This window comes from Haliaeetus leucocephalus, unplaced genomic scaffold (genome assembly GCF_000737465.1).
Source record: "Haliaeetus leucocephalus isolate CR32 unplaced genomic scaffold, Haliaeetus_leucocephalus-4.0 Scaffold173, whole genome shotgun sequence".
Lineage (NCBI taxonomy): Eukaryota > Metazoa > Chordata > Aves > Accipitriformes > Accipitridae > Haliaeetus > Haliaeetus leucocephalus.
In genome coordinates, this window is record NW_010972609.1 from 12,085,614 (window position 1) to 12,104,085 (window position 18,472).

The 18,472-nt window shown below is 38.5% G+C and overlaps 1 protein-coding gene across 1 annotated transcript in view; it reads left to right on the top strand.

Moving 5' to 3' along the window:
- Positions 1-18,472, top strand: part of INSC (inscuteable homolog (Drosophila)) — a 142,483-nt gene that overhangs the window by 109,974 nt on the left and 14,037 nt on the right. The window contains exons 9-10 of the mRNA XM_010563927.1: positions 10,578-10,749; positions 13,433-13,611. Coding sequence (XP_010562229.1) covers positions 10,578-10,749; positions 13,433-13,611 — 351 coding nt within the window. The remainder of the gene's footprint in view (positions 1-10,577; positions 10,750-13,432; positions 13,612-18,472) is intronic.

An 18,472-nucleotide genomic window follows, 5' to 3' on the forward strand; every position in this document is an offset into this window, starting at 1 on the left:
TCCCAAGCAGATGGGCCCAGTCGGCATGGGTTTATGAAAGGCAGGTCCTGCTTGACCAACCTGATCTCCTGCAGGTGACCAGGTGACCCGCCTAGTGGATGAGGGAAAGTCTGTGGATGTTATCTACCTCACCTTCAGCAAGGCCTTTGACACTGTCTCTCATGGCATACTCCTTGGGAAGCTGGTGTCTCATAGCTTGGACAAGTGTACTCTTTGCTGGGTGAAAAACTGGCTGGATGGACGAGCCCAGAGGGTTGTGGCAAATGGGGTGAAATCCGGTTGGCAGCGGGTCACAAGTGGTGTTCCCCAGGGCTCGGTGTTGGGGCCGGTTCTGTTTAATATCTTTATCAATGATCTGGATGAGGGGATCGAGTGCACCCTCAGCAAGTTTGCAGATGACACCAAGTTGGGAGGCAGGTCGATCTGCTTGAGGGTAGGGAGGCTCTACAGAGAGATCTGGACAGGCTGGATCGATGGGCTGAGGCCAATCGTATGAAGTTCAACAAGGCCAAGTGCCGGGTCCTGCACTTCTGTCATGGCAACCCCATGCAGCGCTACAGGCTTGGGGAAGAGTGGCTGGAAAGCTGCCTGGCAGAGAAAGACCTGGGGGTGCTGGTTGACAGCTGGCTGAATATGAGCCAGCAGTGTGCCCAGGTGGCCAAGAAGGCCAATGGCATCCTGGCCTGCATCAGAAATAGTGTGGCCAGCAGGAGCAGGGAGGTGGTTGTTCCCCTGTACTCAACACTGGTGAAGCTGCACCTTGAGTACTGTGTCCAGTTTTGGGCCCCTCACTACAGGAAAGACATTGAGGTGCTGGAGCGTGTCCAGAGAAGGGCAACGAATACAGTGAAGTACCTGGAGCATAAGTCTGATGAGGAGCGGCTGAGGGAGCTGGGGCTGTTTAGCCTGGAGAAGAGGAGGCTGAGGGGAGACCTTATCGCTCTCTGTAACTGCCTGAAGGGGGGTTGTAGCGAGGTGGGTGTTGGTCTCTTCTGTCAGGTGGCCGGAGATAGGACGAGAGGAAATGGCCTCAAGTTGTGGCAAGGAAAAATTTCTTTACTGAGAGGGTTGTCAAACATTGGAATAGGCTGCCCAGGGAAGTGGTTGAGTCACCATCCCTGGAGGTATTCAAAAAGTGCATAGACAGGGTACTCCAGAAGATGGTTTACTGGGCATGGATGATGGTTGGACTCGATGATCTTGAAGGTCTTTTCCAACCTAAATGACTCTATGACTCTATGACATTTATTCTGTTTGTTAGTGCTGTTAGAAAAGGAGAGTGCAGTGTAAGCAAATCTCAGGAGATAATCCAGTAAGCCACTGTTTCATTCTAGTGTCTAGCAAGGTACTGTCCTTCAGAACAGCATTTTCTTTCTCCCAGACTCTTTGATCTTCAACAGAACTTAAACTCTTTTTAGAAGTTTGATATACTTTGATCTAAAGTTACGTTCTTTGGCCGCAAGGGTTTGGTAGTTCTGATTTCAGAGTGAGGTGTTTATACCCCTTTTTTTCAGTTGTCACACTTTTCTAGTATCTCTTCTAGATGTCCCATGACGTTATCTCTGCTCCCCTCTGAAACAGAAGAGTATAGGTCCCAATCCTGGGAGCCTCTCCTGGAGCCAGGGGAAGCCCTGTACCATTCTGTGGAGAGCTGCCGTGGCTCTTCTTGTGTTATTTATGGACTGGCAGGTGGCAGAATAAAGCCTGATCACGTCAGATGTCTGGCCCAGACTTGGGCTTTACAGATCAGGAGGATTAGGTTGGTTTGGAATATGGAATGAGAGTTTTTACTGCTTATGTGAAGTGAACCTTGAGTGTTACTGGGGAATTCTAATATTTAGTACTTGCTAGTTGTTAGGTTCCTTCTGTCATAACATCTTTTGTGAGTATTATTCTATGAGTGAACAAACTGGCTCATAGATTAGGGACACTATTAGAAAAACAGGCAGTGACTGAATGACACAATCAGAACAGTATTTGGGACTTTCCTCAATAACATGCTTGTTTTCCCAGATCTATGCAGATTCTTAGCTAAAATATGGCAAGTTGAGATTTTATCTTTGCCATAACATAATGCTTACACATTTTTCCATCTAAAATAACTGGAGAAGATCCTGGGCTATTGAAGCTGAAATCTTCTCACTACATAAATTCAATTTCAGTGAGTTCTGACATGGTTTTCTGATGTGAGATCAGTTTATGAAATTAAGCGTGACTTGCAAATATGATTTTGAATGCAAATTGCAACTGCCCCTGTATCACAGTGCTATGTTGTAGCTATCTTTGCTTGCTGCAAAAATAATCTCTATTGAAAGTGTAACCAAATTTGTGGTTTTGTTCCTCCTTCAATGCAGCATTCAAACAGTAGCTTAACTTTAAATATTTATGTTTGTTATCCTTGATAAAGATGCTTATTTATGTTGAGACCTGGTAAGGCAGCAAACAATATTGAGTAGAAGAAAAATCAAAATTCAGCTTGTAAAAATATTCCATTTTCTCAGCCTCTTAGTATTGTCCTTATTTCTTCTAATACAGAATAAATATAGCAACTATATTTGACCAAAGAGCAGCACTGGGAGGTGTTAATGGAGAGAAAAACCTATGAGATCATTTTACCTGATGGCTCATAGTAGACCTCTGACTGCTCATAAAGATTCCATGCAAACAGCTGATCTTAAACTTGAAATTCTTATGCTTAAAGCAATTCTGAAATTATTTTATTGCCACTGCAGTCATAGAAATAAATCAATGTTTGTAGGAGACCCAAGGAGATTTTCCTGTCAGGAGACGAATCTTAGGACCAAATAGCTTGAGCCTGCTGCAGCCAGTGAAGTTCCATCAATTTTCACCAGATGAAAAATGCTACTTTTTTACTTTTTTTAAATTCTTGTTTGAATAAGGGTAGCAATTTCCTCTGTTGTTATTACAACACGAATGGACTCTTATTGAGTTGCTCACTAAAAGTTTTATAGCTAAAGTGCTGTGAGTGTTTTCATTATAAATGGCTATCATAAAGCTCTATAACTTGCTTGTAAAAATTCTCTGCCAATAAAAATCTGGCACGTACAAGGTCGGTTCTGGAGCTAACTTATTTAAATTAATTTATTAAAATAATTGAACAGCCATTGTGACGCAATGAATGTAGCAAACAATTATATTAACGCTTAATGCCTCGTAGTGCTTTTCTTAAAAGCAACAAAAAGTTTTAGAAAGAACAACATGGGTGAAGCACTGAGTCAGTTTTGGCAATTATGTGAATTTAGACATAAAAACATATTTTCTGAACAAGTTGCTGTATATATTTAATGCATTCTATTAGATAAATGTCCTACTGTTATGGTGTGTTTAATTAGTGTACCTGTGATTCAAATACTGTAGAGGCCTTGTATTTCAGAGACTGGATATCTTTTAGGCTAAACCGACTGACACTGTTCAAATGAGGAATATTTGCAGGAAAATTGTTTACATAAGGATCTGTTTCTGAATGCATTTGCAGAATATCATATTTAAAGTAACAGTAAAAAAAGTGACATCCTGTGCTATCTCCATTGCTCATTCATTCTCTCTACCTTTCTAATGTAACTCTCTACTTTCTGCTGTGGTGTTTTCATTGTCACACTTTGAGCATAGGGTAGGGTTATGTTTGTTTCTAACTTCATGGTAAAATGACCTGTTCAAGAATTTTAATCTGATGAGAGAAGAAGTTGTATGTGAAATTACAGTAATAATTAATAATAATAAGCTCTTTTATTAAGTCTTTAGCATAATCATGTTAAGATTTGAAAGTATTGACTTAAACACATCCAGAATTCTAGCAGGAAGATTATCAGATACTTTTCCTGAGAGAAGAAAGACACTGTGAAGAGTTAGATTAGTTGATAATGACTGATTCTCTGGCTATGACCTCCATGCTGCTCTTTTTGGATAGAGGCACTTTCTCATTATTGTAATAGATGAAGAGGGTCCTCTAAAAATGTGGTGTGCATGGGATTTTTTTTTTTCTCATGAAGAGGTACACTAACAGACACTTCTTGAAAATAAAATCCATGGTGTCACACCAAAACCTAAATGACACAAAGTAATCAAACACGTTGAAAGAGTGTTCTTGTTTTTAAATGCCAGATACCAGGTGTTTCAGAATATGCCCTCATGCAATGAAGTGTCTGTGACATTATTTATTTAAAACTAGATGATCGGAGCATGTTTTTTTCAGTGAGCACATCTCATTTTCTGGAGTGCCCTGTTATGCATAACCCTGGAGCCCCTGTTTGTTTATAGGAATAGTTGAGGTGTTTTTTTTTTTTCTTCTTCTCAGACTATGATCCCCCAGGGTAAATAAAAATGAGGGCTATGTGAAAACTACTAATATATGGTCTTTCCCTAACTCAGACTTCAGGTCCCAGTATCTTGTTCAGCATTCTTATATAACACATGACAGTTCCTCTCATCTTGTTGCCAAGTCCTTTTTGTGTCCGTGTGGCTTCATTTTAATGAAATTCAGGCCCCAAAGTATAATATATAAAGCCTTATCCATTATTTAAAAGAAACAAGCATGTACTTTCTGGAATTTGTAATGCAAATATCAAGAAAATCCTACAAATAGGGATAGATTTCCTGCAATGTAAAAACAAGCCAGTATATCCAGCCCTCCAAAATGTAAGGCAAAAGAATCTGAGAAACCTTTGGCTTCTGTCATGTGTCATGTAACTTGAAGAATTTTATCTCTAACTTTATCATATGTGAACACAAATAGTTCTCCCCTATTCTTGTATGCTCCTGAGATTACAGATAACATAGTCATTATTGTGATTGTCTTTTATTTGTGACAGGACAGGAGAAAGAGAATGTAACAAATGCTGAGTACAAAGGCCATTGCAAATGTCTTTTTTCCAAGCCACCATACTCATTTGTGCTCAGTAGTTTTCCTTCTGTTTTATCAATGCATCCCAGTTCTATAAACACCAACAGTGGTTGAGTAGAAGGATCTATACTATAGAGTTTTACATAACTGCAAGTGAATTCCTTTGCTGTCTTCTTCTCCTTCTGCCCTTTGTAGCGACTCAGCAGCTATCATGTAGCATTGGAGGCATGTGAGGAGTAGATGAGGAAAGTTGAATGTATCCTTGAGTGGTTCACCTATGTTTGTAGAGGGTAGTGTGAAGCAATGTAAGCTGTGATTTATGGCAGTGGGAATATGTGAGCTGCTAGGCTAATAGCAGCACAGTTCCCAGTTTCTTTTATCATCTACAGAAATAAAACTTTAAAAGACTGTCTTACCCTTCATATCAGTCTTCAAAATTGAGGGAGCTCAAAGCCAGCTATTCCCTTATCCTTGAAGCAAAGACAAGAGAGAAGTGTGGATGTCGATCTTATTGATCTTGTCCATCCTTTCTGTAAAATGACTTATTCTCTATTAACTCTTTGATAAACAGTTGTACTTTTTATCTGCAACAAGCTTAGAGCATCTCTGGGTGCCAAAGAACACGCACTGTGAGGTGACTACTTGACTGCTTTCCCTAGGTTTTGTAGGGAGAAAAGGTTTACCTACTGTTTATCCTTTCACTCCTAGTCAGCTCAGAATAAGGAACTTGTTAATTCGTCTTGCTCTGCAGTTTGTTTCTTCCTGCAGCATGGCTGCAAGGTTGCTACTGAGGCATTGCCACATTTGATGTATCCTTCAAGCTGATGCAGCCAACTATCTCCCCTTTTTTTTTGAGAGAGAAGGTTGAGATATATTTTTTTCACGCAATATAACAATATTCCTCATATAGATCAGATCATCTTCACACTGCCCCTTCATGGCTAAATACGAGGAAGAACAAATACCTCTTAATTAGCTTGACCACATTCTGAAGGAGAGAAGTTTAAAAGGGAAGCTTCGGTTGAAGTTGCCATGAACTAAAGCACCCACTCACAGCCAATTTAGATACAAATCTAAGGTTATTGCCAGCAGTTTTAAAGCTACTGAGCTGGGAACCATTCAACCTTTATTCAGCCTCACACTATTCTGTAGAGTATACAACGTGGCTTATAAATTAGGTCCCATGGCCACTGTAGTACAGCAGTAGTTATAAAAGTCACTACAGTTCTGTTCACTGGTCACTGCTGCTACCATGGAATTGCTGCAGTAGCTTTGATTACTTGGAATAGCATTTGTGAACATTTTAATGGCATCACTCTATTAATATATCATCTCACTTTAAAAATAGCTGACCAAATCTTCATCTGGTCTAAATCAGCACAGTTCTCAGTGGAGCTAAGGCAGTTTTTATCTGCTGAGCACTTGGCAGGGCAACTGTTCAAATATGAAAGATCATTGTGTGCAAGGTAGAATACCTTTGTCCTTTTCCCTTCCTTTCTTTCAACATAGAAATTAAACAAGACTTGTAGGCCTTCTACAGGTGCAGAATAAGTTACAGAAATTGACATAGGATATACCTGAGCCTTGATGATCAGGAATTCATTTCATGAGTAAAAAGTCATCAAAATAACAGTATATGAATTCTGCTGGATGACATTTTCAATGGAGTTGCAGAATAGTGAAGTGACTGCATAGTTCATGTGATGGTCCGGGGAGTGAAGTAGATTGTGTTCAAAGAATGCTGAGCAGGAGATTCAAACATTTTCTGAACATGTTAATTTTTCCTTCCTTCTCTGTTGCCCTCTTCCTCATCCCATAAATTTTAATGTGTTTGGTTTTTCATCCAGCTATGCATTTGCTATTTAGTCTGCTAATGTTCATGTCTTCACCTATATAGTTAACCCGTCCTCGCTTCAATCACAGCATGTGTGAGTGTGAAAGGATAAAACAAAAAGAACACTGACCTGTCAGTTCTTGACTGATGCAGCTGCTGCTTTTGAAATTTTCCTCTTCCCTCCTGGGAAGGTTGAGACAATGTTTAAGAGGTGATCCCCTTTGTGATTTTGTTTCCACATTTGCTATCTTATACCTGGATCTCAACATCTCCCTTCCATTCTTCCTTTAAAACTGCTTTGGAACCTGCTGGTGCTGTTTACCAGAAGCACCCAGCTGTAGGCTGATAGTGTTATCCATGGATTTGCCAGTGGGAAATCAGCTGATAGCCTGTAAGGCTTTCCAATATCAGCAAGATGACTTGGGAGATCAATATAGAGAACTTGAAAAAAACCTTTGAGAAAGTTTACCAATATGTAGTGATCGCCTGAATGTTAAGAGTGGGCAAACAGGAATGTTAGAGAAAGTCATAGTATGAGAAAAGACCTTCAGCAGCATTTTATACAAATGAAGAGAGACATTATTAAAAAGAAAGCAATGGGTCTTGGTTGCCAGAGTGGCATGGTAAGCCTGCCTTGAACCTCCTTGTGGAAAGCAGAGAGTTAAGACTGTTGTTGTGTGTAATATTTCAAATCATGAAGTCATTAATGCACTTCATCCCAAGCTCTGTATTGGTATCTTTAACAGATGCCTAGTTTTATTTAATATATTTAGGAGGAAGAACAGGTATACTGAAGAAAGAAGAGGTCTGCCCCAGAACTCATTCATTCCTATTGCAGAGAAAAGAAATTATTTCCTTTCAGAAGACCTGATCTATGCAGCAAAGCGGTCAGGCATTTATTTTGTCACTTGGATTAAGTTTCTATAACAGGGCTATACTCATAAGGATGTAAGTTCCTGGCATTTTTCCAGTTATCAATATTAAAATATTAGTGATCAAGCATTTACTGAACGCCATTCCTCAAATGCAGGGCCTCCACAGCATCTTGTTGCATTCATGGAATTCATTTGTTTGCATTGTCTGGCTAACTGGTTCTTTTGTATTGCCAAGGTGATGAACAGATTTGACGTTTAGCTGATTACTTCACCAAAATTAAACAGAAAACAGGGCAGCCATCCAAAGTTCCTTTCAGTGTGAAAGCTAATTATAAAAATGCTTTGAGCAGCAATTTCTTTTTCGATGTTAAAGTGCTTTTATTAGATTGTTCCCCTGTCATTTTAAAATTTATTGGTAGACACTTATAAATGGGGTTGCCTGCTGAAGTAGAATTATTTTATTTTCTATATTTAAGATGGAAGACGAAAGTGTACAGAGCAAATTTTAGGCTGAATTTGTTAGTATTTTACATGATTCTGAATAGAAGGGAAACTCACTAGTGCTGGCTTTCATGGACCCAAAATATGTATTTTACCTTTATGCTGAATAAAAACATATATCCACTTCTATTTACAATTCAACAACTCCCAATTTCCAAAAACAATTACTTAGCAAATACAAAAATCAAAGATGTAATTTAAAAGTTAAGTACAGCCCTGTATTGTTAGAAGCTTATATTTTATAGTGTAGATATAAACAATCAGTGGTGATGGAAAAATCTAACAATGTGTTTGTACCTGTTGTTCATAAGCCATTACTTGTTCTGAAATAGCATAAAACTACTCTAAAGTCATTTTGTCAAGGTCATTGAATAAGAGTTGGCCAGGCGAATTTTAACCAGTAAATTTAGAGCTGAAGAGTGCTGTATCCTGTTACCAGATCTTAGAAGAAGTTTCTTGTGAAGTATTTTTTTAATGCCTTGGAATATATTTAACTTTTTATACTGACTGTTGTTATTAGCATCCTTCGGACCCCAGACAAGGTGTGATCTGGGGAGGTTTCAAGGTGACAAAGTTGGGGGTTTTTGCATATGATATTGTCTAGCACACTTTGGCTACTAAATCATCTTGTGAGGACATATATTAATTCTTGACACTGAGATCTATTAATATACCTTGAAGCCAAGTGAATTATGTGAATCCGCTGTTTCAAGCTGTAGAATTCTGCCATAACTAGGAGGAAATATTTTGCTGTAGGTAGATTCATGTTGAAAGCTTGTCAAGAAAAAGTTTAATGTTGAAAATTTATTCTTCCTCTTCTTGCCAGTACTTGAGCTTCTATACTAAATCCCATTTGTAATCTGAGGAAAAATAGAGATATAATTTCTTTTGTATTTATCTATGTTATTAGAGTTCCAATGATATAGTCTACTGCCTATTAAAAAGTGCATCCCAATGAATGATCTTCCAGAGGGTAATTTTTGCTCCCATCAATCTGAGAGCTTTTCTTGTAAAATACAGTAACTGTCAGTGCTTATCAAATAATTTAATTCATGCCTATTGCAGGATAAGTAATTAAGATAACTCAACATTCTGTATTAATAAATAACAAAAATGTGAATAAGAGATTTGCTAAATACCCTTCGTGGAGATAATGGATAGGACTTAATGTGCATGCTCTGAGGAAATTTTGAATAGACAAAGAATGCAGTCTGAACAACAGACCTAAGAAAGAGTCTTGGTGAATGTACAACATAAACGTGGGTTTGTTTTTGTTTGACTGTTAAAGTTTATTTCAGTGCTAAGCTTTATAACTCCTCTTTGTATCTATAAAGTGTCCAAGCAACATGTAAGGGAATTGACACCACACTTTTTCAGAACTTCAAATAAATAAATAAATAAGGGCAGTTTTTAAAACATTTACTCTGTGAAGTTTGTAAAAGCTCTGATCATTTGTAAACTATCCCTATAGTTACATTAGTTTTATTCATATAAAGATTATAATTAGTGAATTTATGTGAATTTGACATAAACATGTCCATAATTAATTACATAATTCTTCATGCTCTGTCCCTTCTAAGCACATCTACCTACCTACTTGACAACTTGATGAATTATTCAGGGTATGTTAAACAGTGGAAGAAACATAGTCCTGTTAATTTGGAAGTTCACAGATTATGTCCTTGTCTACAGAGAACCTTCCTTTGCTGGGTTTGGTTGTTAACAGCTGATATGTTTCTGCAGTTTAAGCCATCCCATTAGCTATGCTCAGTTGCAGACTTTCCTTGTGTCAATGGGTCTCCTGTAATCCAGAGCAAGGTGTGCGTATATGATGTATCTGCCTAAACTGTGGAAGGAATGAGTTCAGAACGCTTCAGGCACTCTAAAAGCATAAACCTATGTACATTTTACTCATATCTCTGTTTCCCTTCCAAGTAAGCAAGGGGTATACGGACCTAGCTTTAACGTGAGAGCTGTGCAAGCTCATCAGGTGTGGTTTGGTCAGGGTCTCTCCTTAATAGTATTTTTTGACCCTGCATTGGCTTTGTGGCAAGTTCAGAAAAAAGTGGCAAAAAAATATGTCTGCGAAGAACTTACTGCACGCTCAGGCTCAAGTTTTCCAGTGTGACACATTCAGACAAGAGCTTAAATGAGGCTGTGGCATAGTAGCAGTTAGCATTTGCTTATCAGAGCTTATTTTTGGATTAATGTTTAACTAGAGATGTCTGTCAGAAAAGACTTCTTTGTTTGACCAAAATGAATTCAGCAGAAACATTAAGGGAGAAGAAAATGCAAGACTTTGCTAGTCAACAAACTTTCATGCTGAACTCATTTGTATTTGCTAAATTGAAACTTCTTATGTCATAAATGCCACCAAGTTTAAGTAATTTTAAAAAATAAACTGAGTACTTTAGCCACAGCCAAGAAAAGAGAACTGTAAACCCATCTTTGGTTGCAAAAGTATTTCCTGGAGTATTTCCAAGCTATACCTATTGTTTTTCCATAGGTTGATGGGATACTGTGCCTGGCTGACATTCTTACCGATAACAGCCATTCTGAAGCAACTCATGCAGAAGCAGCAGCAGTAATTGCACAGATTACATCTCCACATCTCACGTTCACTCAGCATCTCAGCAGCTTTCTGGAAAATATGGAAGAAATTGTAACAGCACTTGTCAGTAAGTTCTTTATAGGACTGCTGAGTCTTTCCAGTTAAAATAACACGTTGGGGTGGGACTCTTTCATTAGAAATATTCCCTAAATAATGTTTGCCATTTTTTCCGTAATAGATAAAGGAACTCAGTAATTTTTAATTCTGAATCAGAGCATTCGGTAATTACATAGTATTTTTTACTCCAGTCCATATTTGAATAGAATTTTTGCATATTTGTCAAAATAACATCTGTGTGAAATTCCACCATAACAGGCACAGGAAAGACTCAGCAAAGTATCCTCTTGTCCCATGTTTGTCTGTAAAAGAGCAGTTTTTAATAGTTGATAACCTTTATGCCTGTTGTATTTTCTAAACTTGCTAGAACTCAGGCTCACCACTGCATCTACATTAGTATGATACTTCAAAGGAAAAGTACAGTAGTATAATTATGGACACTGTTACAAGAAAATAAAAGATCTGTCTTTCTTGTCTAGGCCTCTGATCCATGGTAAAATGAGGCAAAGGTAACAGCAAGCTTTTCCTTAACCTGGGTCAGTGAGGACACTTCAGAAAAATAAAATGATATTTCTCATTACTTTCTAAAGAGAGGAATCTTTTATTTCTGACACTGTGTTCCATCCCTCTCAAACACCAGAGGCTTTCAGCCAAGCATTTTCTTCCTCTCTGTGATCTGGAAATTCAGTTTCCCAGAGTCTCATGTCAGAAAGTACAGTTTGGGTCATCTAATTTGATTTCTCATATATAATAGATCAATACATTTGGATATTTCTATACTGAGCTCAATTGTTACAGTTAAACTACAGCCCTTCAATTTTCATGCATTTTTTGTTTTTTTTTCTTTTTTTAAATAGAACAAGAAAAGAGTATAGTAGTGCCAGTGCTTGAGAATTCTGCAGTGGCTGGGAGTTATCTGAGATATATTTAGGCATTCTTCAATATGCCCAAACAGAACTAGTGCTGCAGAAATCAAGGAAACAATTTATTCCTGATGACTAGACTGTCCAGCAACAAATATTGAAGGTTCTGCCCTGAACCTGCCCTGAATCCAGTGGGTGGAATTAACCTCTGCTGAGCTTGGTTCTGCTGTAGCTAGACTGCTAGAGGCATCTGACATGACTTAAATATTTAAGATGATTTTCCAGGTTGTTACAGTGTACCACAGCCAAGGGACGATCTGAACAGCCTATCCAGAAGATACTAGCAAGTGGAGCATTTCCCTGATTGTCACTGTTTAAGATCCACAGGAATTTTAGTAGTATATACTCTGCCCAAGAAATGTGAGCATTAAAAATAGAACATGTATAACTTTGGAAGACCCATTTCAGTAATCACACACCAGTTTCCTTGTAATATTTATAACTCAGTAATTGAATTACTGTAATATGTTTAATTTTTAAACCATGCTGAAATCCAATTACCAGGTGATTCAGATCTTAGTTAAAATACATGTGTGCAAGGAATTAAAAGGTAGCTGTGTCTTCAGCACTTCTTACTGAAGCTGGAAAATATGCAGGATGATCTTTGACTACAGAGGAATAAGTTTAGAGATGGGCCACATGTATATGTATCTTGTTCTAAAGAATAGGATATATAGCAGAATTACTCTCTTATGGATCAGTTACTGTTAGCCTTCTGACTCCTGTATTTAATTTTATTTAGTTATATCAAGATTTATGTTGAACAACATTCAGTGGAATATTCCCTGTAGAATGGTATACTAGGTAGACCATCTCATTAATTAGATCAATGTTAGAAACACTTGGTGTCCAGGTGAGTATTTTCCATCTTTCCCCGCTCTTGTGGTTCAAATGAAGGTGCCTAATGTTAATATTGCTTATAAAGCACCATAACAATGTGACATATGCCCAGGTGGCCAAGAAGGCCAATAGCATCCTGGCTTGTATCAGGAATGGTGTGGCCAGCAGGACAAGGGAAGTTATCGTCCCCCTGTACTCAGCACTGGTGAGGCCGCACCTCAAATACTGTGTTCAGTTTTGGGCCCCTCGCTACAAGAAAGACATTGAAGTGCTGGAGCGTGTCCAGAGAAGGGCAATGAAGCTGGTGAAGGGTCTAGAGAACAAGTCCCCTGAGGAGCGGCTGAGGGAACTGAGGTTGTTTAGCCTGGAGAAAAGGAGGCTGAGGAGAGACCTTATCGCTCTCTACAACTACCTGAAAGGAGGTTGTAGCGAGGTGGGTGTCAGTCACTCTCCCAAGAAACAAGGAATGGAACAAGAGGAGATGGCCTCAAGTTGCACCAGGGGAGATTTAGATTGGATATTAGGAAAAAAATATTCACTGAAAGGGTTATCAAGAACTGGAACAGGCTGCCCAGGGAAGTGGTTGAGTCACCATCCCTGGAGGTATTTAAAAGATGTGTAGATGTGGCACTTAGGGATATGGTTTAGTGGTGCATTTGGCAGTGCTAGGTTAATGGTTGGACTCAATAATCTTAAAGGTCTTTTCCAACTTAAATGATTCTACGATTCTATGATATTATATAATTGACAAAATTAAGATGATTTTCTTTGTTTTGGTTTGTTTTTTTATCTTGATGATTATGAACTTGATCTTAGATACTACAATTACTAATGCAAGTTGCAGATGCTTAAATATTGCTTTGAAACACCGAAACATGTTTTTTACAATGAAGGAATGACTTTTTTTCAACTTATTTTCTGCATTCCTAGAACTGTGCCAAGAAGCCTCGTCTGGTGAAGTTTTCCTGCTGGCTTCAGCAGCTCTTGCCAATATTACTTTCTTTGATACCATGGCTTGTGAAATATTGCTCCAGTTAAATGCGATGAAGATTCTTCTAGCAGCATGTTCAGACAAACACATAGTGGATACTCCATATTCCAGAGATCAGGTGAGTGGTTTCTCAGCAAGATGCTGTCTGAGCACATTTGTGTAAAAGTCAACAGGTTTCAGCTCTATATCTGTTTTGACATAGTCAAACCTAAGTTGCTTTCATGTCTTCTGTTCTTGGTTCTTTTCATTATATGGCTCACTATCTGTTTCTGTTCCTTTTATTATGAGCATTATAAAATAGGACAGCTGTTAATGTGATTTTGAAAACAAACAAAAACAAACCCAAAGTTCCATATTTCTAAGATACTAGAATTTTGTTTTTCATCATGAAGATGGCCAAACAGTGACACAGAGGCCCAGAGAGGCTGTGGAATCTCCATCTTTGGAGGTATTCAAAACTTGACTGGACAGAGCTTTGAGGCAAGTAAGATATAAATGGAGACTGCAGCCTAAATATACAATTGTCAGTTCAAAGATGAATTAGCTCCAAAAGCTGAATAAGGATCTGATCCTCAGCCCATTGACGTCGGTGGGCTTTGGATCAAGTCCTAACTACATGGCAGATGGCTTGCAAGTTTTACTGGCAAATACTGCTGATGTCCTTCTGCATTTCCCTTTTTTTTCACCAGTTTTTTTAGTAAAGCAACACAGAAAATTAAAGGTCTGTGCTAATGCACAGATTAAGTCAGAGGGAATACTTTTGTTCCTCTCAGGTACTGCCATGCAATGGGGTGCCGCAGAGGCACTGCTTATTTGGCATCTCAGTGATTAATTTTGCCTCAGCAGAGTAACAAGTATGAGGCTTGCGGGTTTCAGTAGTTATTACTAAGGGATGGAGGTTGCTAGTCAGCTCTGTTAACCTCCATCTGTTTATGAGACATTGTGAATATAACTAAAAGTCTGTAATTCAGGCCTCATAAGCCCATCCCCTTCCCATCTCCGAAGTAGCCAAAAGATGATTTATGGTAGACTTGGGATCTGCACAGAAAACTCAGTGTACCCTTCAACACGAGCCAGGCCATGGAAATCAAGGCACAAAGGACCTTAGAAACTGATTATTGGTGTTCTAGAGGGGTTATGAGGGCTGCTTTAGCTTATATTAATAGAACTCAGTAGTTTTCCAGCTCAAGAGTGTTTATGAAAAGATGGAGTTAAGCCATAATTACTATATCGCTCTTTGGGGAAAGTAACCTGCCGTGTTTGACATGGCTGTATACTATTATTACATTTGTGGAATTCTTTATGTTCTTTTTCTTATTCCTCCTGTACGCTTTCATGCTTTTGTCTTCCTTATTTATTTATGCCCTCATCTTAATTCTGCTGTCAGCTGTGAGTTTGCAGTTTGCTCTGTGGGCAGCATAGCAAGCTCCTTCTTTGTATGAGGAAGGCAGACATTTAAAGAAATATGTATGACTTTATTAGGTAAGAGACTAGTTCTAGGCCTTTTGCAACTTGCAGGACATCTCATTAGCTAGAGGAACAGAGAACTGAGTGGCTTCCTTCCAAGAATTGAGGAGATTTCATCCCCAATAACCTCTTGCATTCCCTCTTGGAATGAAAAACTAGATCAGAAAGGTGTGACGTTTTCTGTGGTGTGCTGCAGTAAGCTTCTGAGCTGACTCCTTGTTATTTCTGCAGCAATGGGGACTATAAAATCCTACCTTGTGTTCTTCCGTTACTGAGCACCTGGTATTCAGGTGGAATCTGTGAGTGCTGCTCCTCTTCTCTTTAAGAGCTGTCAATGTCACTAGTCAAGTGGGTTTGGTAATGCAACAGCCTTAGGTTTTCCTTAGAATTCCTGAACAAGTGTGTGTTTGAGTAGGTTGCTCACCTTTCAAAAGGGTAGTTGTTTCAGTATTATTCTGGGGGGCGTGTGTGTTTGGTGTGTGTCTGCCAATTATGACAGTTTTATGGAATATTTTGCTTTTTAATTTGCTCTGTGCCTAGTTGTTGCAATGAGGAAAACACACTCAGCCAGAGAGAAAAGCAACACTACAATACTGTATTTTATAAGGGTATTCTAAATTGCCATTTTGGCTTTTGATATATATACTTTAATTCCCTTTAGGTACCTAGCATAGTTACTAACTTTTCCCATTATATATATTATTATGTCCCAGCCAGTAGACATTTGCCTAAGGACATGTAGATTAAAGTTGAGTAAGTTTGGAAATTTTTTGACTCAAGGATTTATTTTGGAATATGCAACCACTGTGGAAATATGTTTTTATGGACTAATGTCCATTCTGAATGATCAAGTCGTCCTGGCCAATAAAATAGATGAATTAGAATTAAGCTATACTAAATGTTGAAACAATTAACCAAAGTAAGAATAAGATTCATAGCAAATACAACAAAATATGGTCTAATTATCATAAGACATTATAAAAGAGCCCCTCAAACTTAAATGCCCTGTTTCTCATACAGAGCTTTAGTTTAAGTAACACAATTATCCTATAGAAAACTACCCAGTATTTCTAAATACATTACTACTTCAGCATTACCGCTGATTTAAGAAAATTGTAATTTGCCAAAATAGACCGAAGCTTGCTCACTGTAAGCCAAAAATGGGAGAAAGATGGCTGAAATGCAAGAAAAGAAAAGTGAGTTTTGTTTTCATTTGTGCTCTTTTACCTTGTCTTAAAGTCACAGTATGTCCTTCTATACAGCCTTTCTAAGGACAGCTAGCACTGATTAGTTATCACCCTCCATCATGGTATAAATAAATAACATTCTGCCCAGGAGTTGGATGTCAGATGCATTGTGTGTTGCCTGCTGAAAGTATTCTCCTCTAAAAGTGTTCTTTCTTTTGACTTCTGAAAAGCTTTTGTGTGCAAGTGATAACAGACATTTCCTGCCTTCACTATATGAAAACCAACCTCCTTCCTCTTTCATTTCCCAGGCAGTGTTAGATTAGGTCAGGTAAGAAATCTAGAACTGAGTGCTGAACTTAATGATAAACAAGATAATCATTACCCATTTTATAGAAGCATGTATTTCTTCTGTAACCAGCAGTATTACATTGAGATTGCTTAGTTTTATAACAAAATACTTTGTACAAGAGTTGTCAGATAAAGCCATAATTTCCAGATACCTTAGCCTCTAGTTTTAGGTCAAAATGGATACGAATGTGCCATGTTCTTTTTCTTGCTGCAGATACTTACTTTCTGGATATCAGTTTTTTTACTTCAAAGGAGCATGAAAATACCCTTTCAGAGGGTTCATGCCTAAATTCAGCAGGGTAATGTATACAGTCAGATGTCTTAATGGAGTTTAAGCACTGTCAGAAGAAGGGTTTAGCCAAAACCCTTATCATTCAGGGCTTTCCTGACTTTAACCATCATGTTAGACTGTACATATAAAACCATGAAATATGTATGTTTGTGCACAGCTTGTTTATGTATAATAAAATTTTTCTCTCTGCATTCCCACTTGTCTCTTCAGTGTTGCTAGTATTCTCACCTTACCCGTGAAGTTGTGGAGGTATAGTCTAACAGGTTCTGATCTTCTGTTATTCAGGCAGACAAAGAATTAATGTGCAGTGAACACATCCATTTTAAAGTGGTTATTTCTAGGTCTAAAAATCAGTGAATTATGTTTCAAAAAGGTCTGTGGTGGAGAAAGTCTTTTAAGTTGGAAGGAGAAAATGGAAATGGTTGCTGCTTTTTTTTCTGCTAAATTCTTTCCTGTTTTCATGGTGCTTGGGAGATGCTGCAGGCTCTGAAGCTGAGAACTTCTGTCTCATTTAAGATTTGAAACTCTCAATACTATTCTTCCCCTAGGTTCCACATTCTTTTCTCTGCTCCCATTTTTTTCAGGGCATTTGCATTTTCCTTTTGTTGCCTTTTTCGCCCTTTTTTCTCTTACATGGGAGATTGTAGGGTCAAGAGGAGAGCAGAGACAGATTTTACTTCAACATAAAGAAGTTTTGATTTTTAAATGTTGCCTAACACCCAGTGAAAGACTTTGAGAGCAATGTTTTTAACGAGAAGAATATTAACAGGTCTTTTAGACTTCTTTTGAAAATCCCTGCCTGGATGAAAGGAACTTGCAGTACTATTTCTCAAGCTGAGTTTCTTGAACACTGGGGAATTTATTACTCCTTGCCAACTGCTTTTTGTTTCTGCTTGTTTTCATGAAGACTGTGGAATTCCTGACTGCATTTTTTTAAACTGCTGTCCAAATTTTCCCATATGTATGGAAACTGGTATGGGCTAACAAAACAGGGAGCTTGAAGTAGAGTTGGAGCAGTGCAGCCCATGTTAGGTGTGTGTCTTCCTTACATCTGACAAGAAGTATTAGACGAAATCATTGCTGGTCAGGGGGAAGGCAGTTGATGAAGAGTCCTCATTTATGCTTTTTAAAGCTCTCTTCTTGGAGCAAAAGAAGTATGGAAGGAGGAGCTCCCTCTCCCAGTTGGATCAGAAGAGGAATACCCCTTCCACTGCTGGGCCATCAGCTGGTCTGTCCCAGAGAAGAAATGCATGTGGTACCCTGGGACTCAATCACCTATGGCATGTTGCACAAGCAGCCAGTGACAGGTTTAGGAGGAAATTTTGGTGGTCTGCCTGTCAGGTCTGACTTCAGTAAGCCTAAGCTTCCTGTCTAGTTCTTGAAAATTGTTTTTAAGATCAGCTGCAAAGTAATATTTAACAGTCCCAAGTGATTCAACTGCATGCTCACACATCCTTTCTGCAGTTCAATACACTTTTGTAGATTTACACACTGTGGGTAAAAATGCAACACAAAGTCTTTACTTAAGGACAACTAGATCATAAAAGGGTATCTGCACAGTTTACTTGCCCAGGTCTCTGTTCATATCCAGCTCTGACGTTAGTATAGTGGTGACTAGATGTGTGGTTAGGATTACCCTCCCTCTCAGTGTTCTGGTTGTGAACTGTGGTTGGTAAACTATACGC